This window comes from Lagenorhynchus albirostris, chromosome 10, assembly GCF_949774975.1.
Source record: "Lagenorhynchus albirostris chromosome 10, mLagAlb1.1, whole genome shotgun sequence".
NCBI classification, from domain to species: domain Eukaryota; kingdom Metazoa; phylum Chordata; class Mammalia; order Artiodactyla; family Delphinidae; genus Lagenorhynchus; species Lagenorhynchus albirostris.
Window position 1 is genome coordinate 31,980,084 of NC_083104.1, and position 12,546 is coordinate 31,992,629.

General features: G+C 36.8%; 1 protein-coding gene across 1 annotated transcript in view; it reads left to right on the plus strand.

The window, feature by feature from the left end:
• Positions 1–12,546, plus strand: part of DNAH12 (dynein axonemal heavy chain 12) — a 230,090-nt gene that overhangs the window by 169,909 nt on the left and 47,635 nt on the right. Inside the window, exons 48-56 of the mRNA XM_060161532.1 lie at positions 1,229–1,391; positions 2,103–2,183; positions 2,520–2,696; positions 4,925–5,056; positions 6,838–6,927; positions 7,567–7,707; positions 10,484–10,725; positions 11,734–11,881; positions 12,189–12,334. Coding sequence (XP_060017515.1) covers positions 1,229–1,391; positions 2,103–2,183; positions 2,520–2,696; positions 4,925–5,056; positions 6,838–6,927; positions 7,567–7,707; positions 10,484–10,725; positions 11,734–11,881; positions 12,189–12,334 — 1,320 coding nt within the window. The remainder of the gene's footprint in view (positions 1–1,228; positions 1,392–2,102; positions 2,184–2,519; positions 2,697–4,924; positions 5,057–6,837; positions 6,928–7,566; positions 7,708–10,483; positions 10,726–11,733; positions 11,882–12,188; positions 12,335–12,546) is intronic.

The following is a 12,546-nucleotide window of genomic DNA, read 5'->3' on the forward strand; positions in this document are numbered from 1 at the left end:
TGCCTTGTATTTTAAAGCATCTTTTTTTGTGAAAGCCCAAAATTTTAATAAGATTTCTATGGCTTCTAAGTCTCTCCAATCATTTAATTAGTTAAGACTTGTAAGTAATAGAAAGCTACTTGATCTAGGTTTCACAAAGAGAGGAATTCATTACAAAGATACAGGGATACCTTACAAAGTTTAAGGGAAAGAATACAGCTGTATCTTAGAAGTGACTGGAAGCAGGAGTTAAAAAGCCACCACAAACCCAGAAATGCTTTTTCTCTGTTTCTCATCCCTGTTTCTCTTGGGGCATCTGCTTTCTTCTTTCTCTTTACAGACTGAACTTTTTACTTCCCAGTATATATGGAGGAAACTGTGTGCCTCTCGATTCTCAATTTTACTTCTTGCAATTCCAGCTGTAGCAGAGATTGATTGGCTGTTTCCAGCTCTCTATTCCCAATTTATTCCAAAATATGATTAGCCTTGTTTGTGTCCAGTGCCCAATCCTGCTCTGATCTGCTGTGGTTATGGTGGCAGGTTTCACAGAACAAACATTGCTCTTGGGGCACTGGTTGGAAGTTCTCAGACAAGGAGGGAGATGGTTGGTGGGCTGTGGATGCCTTAAAAGTATAAGTTTTACCTCTGTTCATCTCTGAGATCCTCATTTCAAAGATGCTCATAGTATATTGCCAGAGTTTTACAGCCAGCTAGCATGTTTGGCTTGGACAGTTAACACCAATCAGTGGGCTCTAGTCTACATACTTGCTGTGAAACATCATTGCATCCATTGTTTTTATGTGTATGGGTAGTAGTCTCATATTTCTGGCCAAACCCTGTTCAACCAACATGTGACACGTGTGCAAGGAATGATGACTCATTCTTGCTATGCTATCTGCAGTCCCCTTTCCTACTATACTTTTGTACAGTATCTTGGGTCTCTTAGATCCTCCTGGCATATGAAACATGTAAAAAGACCTACCTATATCTTTCTTGCTATAGTTCTCTTTTGAGACATATCTTTGTTGATTTGTGCTTTTTAACTACACCATTGATATTTGGTAGACAAGAAATTAGGAAATGGTTCTGTGTAAAATTCTAGGATTTTGTAAACTTCAAGTATTCAGCAGCCTCTGAATAAAATTAACCTTTATTCTTAAATGTTTGTTGTTAATGCTATGTCAAATTTACTTCTTACTCTGTAAAACCCATTACTTATAGTAAGATATGCTATCTGCCTCTCTTTTAGGTTCTTGCACACATTAGGACGACATAACTATGTTACTGCTACTTCTTACCTTGAACTTATTGCCTCATTTCGACAGCTTTTGACTAAGAGGCAACAAGCTGTAATGGAAGCAAAACAGCGATACGTGAATGGACTTGACAAATTAGCTTTTGCTGAGTCTCAGGTAAATTTGAGGAGCTGCTCAAATGGTAATACATAATGGGAAATAGAAGAGCTATAATTTATTGAGAATATATTATGTGCCAGGTACTGTGTTATGTGCTTCATGTGCATTCCTTCAATTATTCCTCATAAGAACTCCATGAGGTAGACACTTTTATGATCCTCATTTTACAGATGAGTAAAGTGAATTTTACAGAAGTTCACTGAGTTTCCCAGACCACACAGACTCAAATACACCCAGTTTTATTCTTAATTTTTTGGCATTTGGAGAGAATATAATGTCAGGGTTGACTTTTTATTGTAATAGCTGGTTAAATATAAGATTGGGTTTTTTTTTAAATGAGTCAAGTGCTAGTAATACTTATTAGTATTATTTCAACATAGGCAACAGAGTGTTGGGGTGGTCTGGACGCACTGTATACCAGGCACATAGTATAATAGGGATAGCCCGAGCTGCCACCTTTTTTCTACCTGATTTTCTTCCTCAACAACTGCATTCTTCCACTGCCCTGTCATACTCAAGGAAGATAAAGTCTTTTGTGAAGAAAACTGGCCACACTCTCATGGTTTTGTTTATCATGTAAAGAACTGGAAAAAAAAAGTTAAGGTTTACTGTCCCCAGTACCTTATGATACATTTAAGTTTCAATTTTCTCTGTTTGGCTTCCATAGCTATTGTAGTTATGAAAACTAATGACAAATTGTTTACTTAGGTTGGTGAAATGAAAATAGAGCTTGTTCAGTTACAGCCCAAATTGGAGGAAGCTAAAATTGAAAACGCACATATGATGCAGGTAAAGTATCCTGAATTTTTAAAAACTGATGTCAGAGGACAATTGAAATATGTAAAATCAGCCTTGAAAATAAGCCTTAATTTTTTTGCCACTAGATCTTAGGGATGTTACCCTTTTCAGTTGACTCATTGGGTTCCGTGTGGTTTCTGTTGTTTTTGAAGAAAGATGGGGAGCCCATTACCAAATTAGGTCACGTGTATTTACATTTCTCCTCATTTTATCCTTCAAAATGATATGTCGGATTCCCTAATCTTCAAATGTTCTTTTGTCTCTAGGATAGAGAAAGCATTAGGATGTTTAAGGAAATGTCTTTCTTTCTTTCTTTCTTTTCTTTAGATTATTGAGAAAGAATCTGCACAAGTGGAAGCAAAAAGAGAGTTTGTGAAATTTGATGAAGAGATAGCCAGCGGAAAGGCTGAAGAAGCCCAAGCTCTGAAAAATGAGTGTGAAAGTGATCTAGCTGAGGCGATTCCAGCTTTGGAAGCAGCTCTGTCTGCACTGGATACACTAAAGGCGAGTGTTTGAATTAGCTTGTGTTTCATCAACAAAGTAAAACTGCATAGAGACACTTGGTTAATTCGGTGTAGTTCACTTTCAGTGGGTGGTATTATATTTTTTTTGTCCAGTCAAATGAAACTTGACTCTTAACAATTCCTTTTTGCTATACTGTTATCTTATATTTTTTGCTTTTCATATATTATTTATAATTTTCATTCAGGATATTCCAGTGGGAATGGAATAATCTCCAAGAGGCCACAGTGGTTCTGTACATGGACCAGGAGGCATATGTTAAATAGAATGTTGAGCTACCTTTCTGCAGCCTTCTGGACATGCATGTACAGCAAAACCTAAAGATCATTTCCAATATAGATGTGGGTCACACCTGTCTGCATTACACTATGTTGTGTATGACTCTACAGGGTCTTTAGGCAAAACCAGAATAACCTCACCAAACAGAGCAGAGAGACCAGCTTCTGTTGACTAGGGAGGCCCAGTGTAGTATGGAAGTTCAGGATATTCAGACCCCATTCTTTGCCTTTTTTCCTAATCAATGCCCTAACTCAGGGGTCCCCAGCCCCCAGGCCGTAGACCGCTACTGGTCCGCAGCCTGTTAGGAATGTGGCCGCACAGCAGAAGGTGAGCAGCGGGCAGGCGAAGCTTCATCTGCCGATCTGCATCGGTCGCATTACCGCCTGAACCATGGCTTGCAGTATCAACTGAACCATCCCCCGGCCACCCTCCACCCCCCATCTGTGGAAAAATAGTCTTCCATGAAACCGGTCCCTGGTGCCAGAAAGTTTAGGGACCGCTACAACTTTCGCATAAGATACCTGACAAGATGGTGAGCTCAACCTATCAGTAATTCAGCATCTTCAGGATCAAACTCTATATCTGATTTTCAGTTATATCAGACTTGTAGTTGTAAGACTTAAGATTGTGTTAGGTCATTTATATTTAGAAACTGTCACTGTGCTGTGAACCAGGAATTTAACCAGAATTTTAATATTAAAATTCTGAGCTTATTATTTTCTTCATGTCTGCTCTCTGTCACATTTAAAAGCCACATTCTACCCAGTAGTCTTTATTCATTCTCTCCTTAGACGTTTATCACAGGAGCCAATCATTTTGACAAAGTTTGTTTTTAATAGACACTCCATTCTAGATGACCATGAGCATGAATTTAGGTAACTTTTATCACTGTGTACCATGGACTTTCAGTACTGTATCCTCTGATACTCACAGGATTCTTGATGCCTTTAAACACCACCAGTTCAAGTTATCAGTATCAGGTTTCCCTTTCAGTTGTTTGTACCCTTCCTAGTATCAAATACTGTATTATAGAAAAGAGTTAGGGTTCAGTTGCAGAGAAGTGAATTGACTATTTAGTGTTAGCAGAGATTCTTTAGGGAATTTTATAAATAAATTACAGAATTCTTGGAAGAGCTAAGTAAATAGATTCTAGGCCGAGCTGCCAGGAATGACTCACAAAGCTAAACTGAGGCACTAATCTACCAGAGGAATGATCCCTCTGAGTTGGAAGCCTGCAGACCCTTCTTACAGAGCCATATTGCCTCCACCATAATCCATATCAGCAAAACAGATGCCTCGTGCCCTGAGTCTCCTCACTTATTCATTCTGAATTCTAGTATCACTCAAGTGATCTGATGGTAGGACCTAACGACCTCCCACAACTCTAGCTGCATGGGAAACTAAGATAAATTTTTAGCTTTCCAGCAATTGCAAGGGTAGTCAGAAGGATACTGGAGTGGATAATAACTAACTGAATCAGTTGTGTCTGTCGTAATAATATATACCTTTTTAGAAAATAAGTTTGGAATTGGAACTTACCTCTTCTTTCATTTTTGGTGGGTAAAGCTAACATGTAAGCAAATATAGAATTAAGTCTTTATTTAACTTAGGGTTATTAACGTGGATTCCATGTGTGGGCTTGGCATGTGACTATATAAAAATTTTGTGCATGTGCGCAAAAATATTTTCTCTGGAATATTCTTAGCTGTCACCATATTCTCATAAGGACCTATGAACTCTCAAACACTTGGGAACCATTGGTTTACTGTACTTAAGTTCTCTTTTGTTAATTCTTTCATAACCATGCAAAGCAAAAAACAGTTAGTTTCAAATGAAAATTTACGCTTTTATTATTCTCCAACATTATTTTTGAAACTCTTATTATTTAAAAGTAGGCTATTCTGAAGATACCCTGTTTTCTTTTTATTTAGCCAGCTGACATTACAATTGTGAAGTCAATGAAGAATCCTCCATCTGGTGTTAAACTAGTTATGGCAGCTGTTTGTGTTATGAAAGATATAAAACCAGAAAAAGTTTCAGATCCTTCAGGAACTGGAGGCAAGGTAATAACTAGACACAGATTTATGTCATATTCATGAATGTACAGAACACTGTACAGCAACTATTATCAAATTAAATGTCAACAGTACCCAGTTCAGGGAAGACATATTGTTTTCCAGATTATATGTATCCTAGATAAAGCTAAGGCAGTATAGCATCAGAAAAATGTAGTTCCGGTTGTTTCCATCTCCTTTTCTGTCTATGCGGAATTCCCCACTGTCATGGGGTGGGGTTGAATGAACAGTGAGACACCTGTGCTTTTCCAGCTAAGAGTCTCAAGAATGTGATATGGTTATATAGGTGTTTCTGAGCATTCAAAAAATTCTGCTGTTAAGCAGTACAGTGACATTGTTAAAAGCATTTGCTCTGGAGCCAGAATGTCTATATTCAGAAATTCTGACCCTCCTAGCAATGTGACCCTGGGGACGATGCTTAACCTCTGTGGAACTCTGTAAAAAGAGGATTGTCATAGTACCTGCCTCACAAAGTTAATGCAAGGATTAGATTAGTTAATACATATAAAGCTCTTACGTATAAGGCCTTATAAACAGTAACCTGTTTATAATAATAAATATTACATATTTATTACTAAATGTTAGTTGTTGTTATTACAATTATTATTCAAAGGTATCTCCCTTAAAAAAGATGGTGTAACATCTATCCTAAACTAAATTTATAGACTTATTTTCTTTTCAGGTTTTTACAATACCTAGGTTTGAATTCCTGAATTGGAGAATTGGGATTTTTTTTTTTGGCCATTCTATCCTTCGTTGACATAATAAAGATAAAGAAAATAAATAGGCTCTTACCTTAACAAGTTTTTCTCACGCACACACAGATAGACATACACATACACCCCATCAGGCTTCTGAAATTAATAAAAAGAATGTTCAGCTACTTATTTAACACCTTTTATTAGCACAAGTACCATGTGCTTTATCTTATAACTGACAGAGCAGTGTATAATCTTTGTCTTTCTGCTTTCTCTTCTCTATTCCACTTGGGAAGTCTAGGTAGGTGAGGAGATTTTCTATAAGAAAAATATTTGCTACCTGTTTTAGTCCATTTGGGCTACTATAACAAGTTACCACAGATAGGGGTGGCTTATATATAACAAAAATTTATTTCTCACACTTCTGGAGGCTGGGAAGTCCAAAATCAAGACTACAGTAGATTCAGTGTCTGGTGAGGGTTCACTTCCCGATTTATAGACTACCATCTCTTTGTTGTGTCCTCACATAGTGGATAGGTGAGGGACCTCTCTGAGGTCTATTTCTCACACCAAAGACCACCTCCCAAAGACCCCACCTCCAAATACTATTACACTGGGGAGTAGGCTTCAGCATACGAATTTGGGGAAAGGACACAAACTTTCAGTCTATGGCACTACCTTTCTGGTTTGAAAGTCAAGATTAATGGAAAATAAAAGTTGAAATTAAAAAAATATATTTTCTTATATGAAAATTGTGATGGTGTTTATACCAGCTGCTTTTCTTAAGTTTTCTAAAGAGAAATAATCATATCTTTTGCCTTCTAATGTTTAATTTTTAATAATAAAGTCAATATATAAGTTCATATACATATTTTAAATATTTGATATGCTTAACATGTTCTCAGGGAGAGAAGTCTCTTTATTTCATTTCCAAGGAGATGTAGGTTTATATTTTGAAAGTACAGTGTATAGTTTCTCTGGATTAATATATCTTAAACCTCAAGAAGAAAAGTTTTATATCAAGCATATTTAATTGCACATCTAATAAGTTTCCATAAATTTTATTTATAGATATTGGATTACTGGGGACCTAGCAAAAAACTTCTGGGAGATATGAATTTCCTAAGAGATTTGAGAGAATATGACAAGGACAACATTCCGGTGAGTTTCATTGGATTTTTTCTACAAATGTAATTTTGCCAAGATGTATAAAATCTTTAACATTTTGCAATATTATATAAAACGTAAGAAGATAGTCTGTCTTTAGAATTAAGATAATAATTAAATGAATATTATATTTATTAATGACTATTATGAATTCTCATAATACATAAAACCTCTCCTCTTTCAGACCATCAAAAGTCATTGAATAAATTACTGTTTTAGTGTATTATTGACATGAAAGAGTTCTCCAAGTGCCTTATAATAGTTTATTTCTTAATAAATTGGATATACAAATTTGTGAGGTAAAAAAGTATAGTTGTTTTTCATCCAAACTTCTATTTATTTATGTTTAATTGTTCTTCCTTATTTCCATATGTTTTCCCAAACTACACAAGTCTTTTAATTTTTTTGGAAGAAATACCTTGTTTCACTATCTGTAATAAGTTTGCATATTTTGCTCACAAATATGACTGCTACAATTACGCTTATTTTAAAAATATCTCAAAGTACTCACCTTGGTTTTTAAAGGCAACATAACTTTTTTATATACTTTTTTTTTACTGTGTATGATTAATTTTTCATCTATGGTTGCGTGATATATGTTGAAATCTTAAGATCTAAATCTTTGTTTTATAGGTGACTGTTATGCAGAAGATTCGTGGTGAATACTTAACAAACCCTGAATTTGATCCCCCTAAGGTTGCTAAAGCTTCCTCTGCAGCTGAGGGTCTGTGTAAGTGGATCATGGCTATGGAAGTGTATGACAGAGTTGCAAAGGTATTTTGAGGATCAGCGCATCCATTTTGTGTTGAAATATTCCCATAAGTTAAAATCTATGCCGATATTTACTAGTTAAGAAGTTTCTAAAAGTGATACCACAAAGAATTTTTCCTGCTGCAGCATAATCATCAGACATTAACTGAGTATCTAGTACATGAAGAGAATACTTATGTGTGACATAACCTGTTTGGGACTAGTGTAAGTGAGAGCAGGGATGATCATTGGAGTTGGCCAGACTGACCTATAGCTACAGGGACCTGGGGCAAAAGAGAATTAAGTTTTATGAGGGGACTGCAGAAGCAAAGAAAAATCCAAAACACCAAGGGCAAAGTGGCAGATTAAAATCTTGATGCAAAGGTCAGAAGTAAGAAATTCCAGTAGGGTTAAGAGACGGAGCGTGGAATCAAGCCATGGCATGCAGTGATAGGGAGTCTTTTTTGGAGTACCCACTGAGGCCAAATTCCTGGGAGAGCAGAGAATGGTTAAGAGCATTTTGTAAATTTGACTAGCAAAGGACCAAGGAAACACTGGCCTTGTCCTCAGGAGCTTGCAGAATTCTACCAAGGGGAGCAGGAAATATAAATAAAAATACCCATGGAAATACATGATAGCATATGTTTAGAACAACCTCAGAGTGTAGGATGAGTGATCAGGCTGTAATGACTGAGAAGATATTCTTAATAAGGTATATGTACCTGTAGAGAGGTACAGACTGTGACCGTAAATTTCAGGGGAGTAGACCTTTATACACCTGTTAAAGAAATAAAATTAATTTTTTAAATAAATCCACTTTATTTTTATTTATTTTTGGCTGCGCGCAGGCTCTCTGTAGTTGCGGTGAGTGGGGGCTACTCTTTGTTGCGGTGCGCAGGCTTCTCACTGCGGTGGCTTCTCTTGTTGTGGCACATGGGCTCATTAGTTGTGGCTCATGGGCTCTAGAGTGCAGGCTCAGCAGCTGTGGCGCACAGGCCTAGTTGCTCCGTGGCATGTGGGATCTTCCTGGACCAGGGTTCGAACCCGTGTCCCCTGCCTTGGCAGGCAGATTCTTAACCACAGCGCCACCAGGGAAACCCTAAAATTAATTTTAATGGATGTTCTTCCATTTGAACATCTTGTCCCTCCCCATAGTAATCTCAGCAGGTCGGCAAGCTCTCAACTCAGCTAATTAACACATGTGGAATCTTCTGGATCCTTTCTATAAAGCTGAGAATCTAAGGTATTCAGGTTGTTTTCTGACTTTCCACTCTACACCTCCACATGCTATTTTAATTCTGATGCACCTGTCTCATGTTTTCATGGAGGGGCTGAAGGGAGATATCCAGCAAGGTCTTCTTCAAAGTCCAAAGTAGAAAGTGGAGCTTCCTAATTCAATATCTGATCCTTTTATTATTATTATTATTTTGTCTGCACTGGGTCTTGGTTGCTGTGTGCAGGCTTTCTCTAATTGCAGTGAGCAGGGGCTACTATTCGTTGCAGTTCACAGGCTTCTCATTGCAGTGGCTTCTCTTGTTGCGGGGCAGGGGCTCTAGGCACACAGGCTTCAGTAGTTGTGGTTCATGAGCTCTAGAGCGCAGACTCAGTAGTTGTGGTGCGGCTTAGTTGCTCTGTGGCATTTGGGATCTTTCCAGACCAGGGCTCGAACCTGTGTCCCCTACATTAGCAGGAGGATTCTTTTTTTTTTTTTTTTTTTTTTGCAGTACGCGGGCCTGTCACTGCTGTGGCCTCTCCCGTTGCGGAGCACAGGCTCTGGACGTGCAGGCTTAGCGGCCATGGCTCACGGGCCTAGCCGCTCCGCGGCATGTGGGATCTTCCCAGTCTGGGGCACGAACCCGTGTCCCCTGCATCGGCAGGCGGACTCTCAACCACTGCGCCACCAGGGGAGCCTGGCAGGAGGATTCTTAACCACTGCATTACCAGGGGAGCCCCAATATCCGATTCTTTGCCTCACTCTTCCTCTTACCCTTCAGCTCATTCACGGCAATGTACCAGAAGACTTAGGTCTCCCTTCTTTCAAATGGACATATACTCTTTTTGGTCATCTTGTAAATTCCTTCTACTGGTGGCTTATAGTACACTCTGATCAAGTTGGCCGAACCCATTCTTGATATATTGATACTAATGAGCATAATAAAATAAGAAATTTAGAAAATTCTTTTTCTCTCAACAAAGTGTCACTTTTCAAGATTTGTTGAGGAAAATTCAGTTTTGGTAGTGAAGCTGAACACCGAGACTTTATTTCTCTTTGTATTACTGCTACTGTCTTAATCCCCTCAAGGCAAATGTAAGCCTCAGCTGATTGGGAAGACATTGAGAATTTCCAAGCTGACTTGGAAATGGCAAAAAAAAAAAAAAAAAAAAAAGCACTTTCATGTATTTTTAAGCATTTGTAACTCCTGTTACATGTTTTTCTATTTTTTTTGCAGCAGTTGAATGGCAACTTCTCATTATTTTGCTATATATTATGCTATTCTTGCTACATATTATGACATTTTTATTAGTCCAGAATAACTTGCCTATTTTATAGATAACTGTTTGCTAGTCCAGAATGATTTTATATATTTTATAAGACATAGAAATATATTTTACTTTTCTGCATATAAAAATATGATGTAAGATTTAAGGCATTTAAAATTTGTATAATTCATTGTTATAAGTGATAAATGTATTTATAATCATAAATAAACATTTAAAATTCATAATATCTATAAAGGATTATGTCGATTGTCAGTTTTATATAGTACACATTATAGCTGCATATATTGTTCCCAAACAGGTAGTGGCTCCTAAGAAAGCCCGCTTAACAGAAGCTCAGAAGTCCTTAGCTGAGACAATGGAGCTTTTGAATCAGAAGAGAGCAGAACTAGCAGAAGTAGAACATCATCTGGAAAATTTACAAGCAACATTTCTTGAGAAAACTGAGGAAAAGGCTCGTTTAGAAGACCAGGTGGAACTCTGTGCTAAGAAACTTGAAAGAGCCTCAAAACTAATTGGAGGACTAGGTGGAGAAAAATCAAGGTCAGATTTCTACTCCTTTTAACAATATTTTACAAGGTCGGGCTTGAATATGTGACTTTCTTTGGATATTTATTATGATTACTGATTTTTAAATGGCTGGTTGAGATTGTGGGACTTTCTATAAAGTACCTGGCTAAGCTTCTCCTAACAGAATATCAATGTCAAGGATGGTGTTTGCAACTTGCTTTCAAATGTTAAAAGAGAGAGAGAGAGAGAGAGAGAGAGAAAGAAGCAAATAAAACAAATGGTAATTTTTAAGTGGTGAGTATGTGGGTGATCATTGTGCAATTCTTTCCAATTTTATGTATGTTAAAATTTTTCATAATAAAATGGGAGGGAGTAGTGGATATATGGTTCATTTTGTTAAATTTATTTCGGATAACTGACTTGATACAACAAAGCCAGTTAGCTTTATTTTAATCTATTTATTTGTACTGGCCAGCCAACTATCATAGTTATTAACTACATTTGTTGAATGAATAGCATGATAAAGTTACATACTTTTGACAATACTTTGTAAGGTAGATTGGATGGTTTTGTAATGCACTTTTTATTGTAAAGGTTTCATTAAATGCAAAAAAATATCAACCTTAGCATTAGTATGTCAGCTGCTATACAACTTAAATGTAATTTTTGGTAATGAATTGCAAATGTTCCTATGTTTTTCAGGAACAAATAGCAGGGCCACTAGACCAAATCATCCTGATTAAAATTATTAGACAAAATGCTGGTGGTTTTTTTGTTTTGCTTATGCTGAAAGAACAAGTCGTGTAAGAAATGCCTAATATTCTAATAATCAAAGGTAGATTATCATTTGTATAACATAGATATATATTATAGCATGTTAGAGCTAGAAGGGACCCAACCTCCTTGCTTATAGATAAGCAAGTGCCCAACATTTCATGGCATTTTGTTATAGAGTTTGGACTAGAAGCCCCTAGCCCTTTCAATTACTATCATAGATCATTCTCTATGATGAGGCTATTTTGCCTTTGATTAATCTCCCAGATGGTCTCAAGCTGCAGATGACCTTCAGATAGTATATGAAAACTTGACTGGTGATGTCTTAGTATCAGCAGGAGTAATAGCCTACCTTGGTGCTTTCACTGCTGGCTTTCGACAAACATGTACAGAAGATTGGAGCATGTTGTGCAAGGTAATGGTTTTATATTTCATAAGTTTCTTTATATAGAACACTTAAAGTATGTGTTGGGGTATCTGGGGGGAAAAGATGATAATAAAAACAGAGAAGGGGAGAAATGACTGAAAATATGGGGTTTTTCTTTTTTTCTTCTTGTTTGATCAGTAAAATACTTCCACAGTCCAACTTTCCTTTCAGTTTTCTTTTTGTTCTTTAGAATTATTAAACAATATCTAATAACAAATCAGTATTTTAATGTTAACAATATTTCAATCAACAAGACAAGAGAAAACATCAAAAGAAATTTGTTTATTTCTTACAGCAAAAAAAAATCCCATGTTCAGAGGAGTTCTCATTGAGTAAGACCCTGGGTGATCCAGTAAAAATTAGAGCTTGGAATATTGCTGGATTGCCTACAGATACTTTCTCCATAGACAATGGAGTGATTGTTAATAACTCCAGGCGTTGGTAAGGAACATAAAGTATTTATTTTTCAATTATTTTATTTTAAGGTTTTCAAATATAGAGAAAAGTTGAAAGGATTTTAAAGTGCCTGTATAGCTACTACTTCCTAGATCCTACAATTAACATTTTATTATTCTTATCTATCCCTCTATCCATCCATCAACTCATCCTTTTTCATGTATTTCAACATATGTTGCAGACATGGATCTACTTCC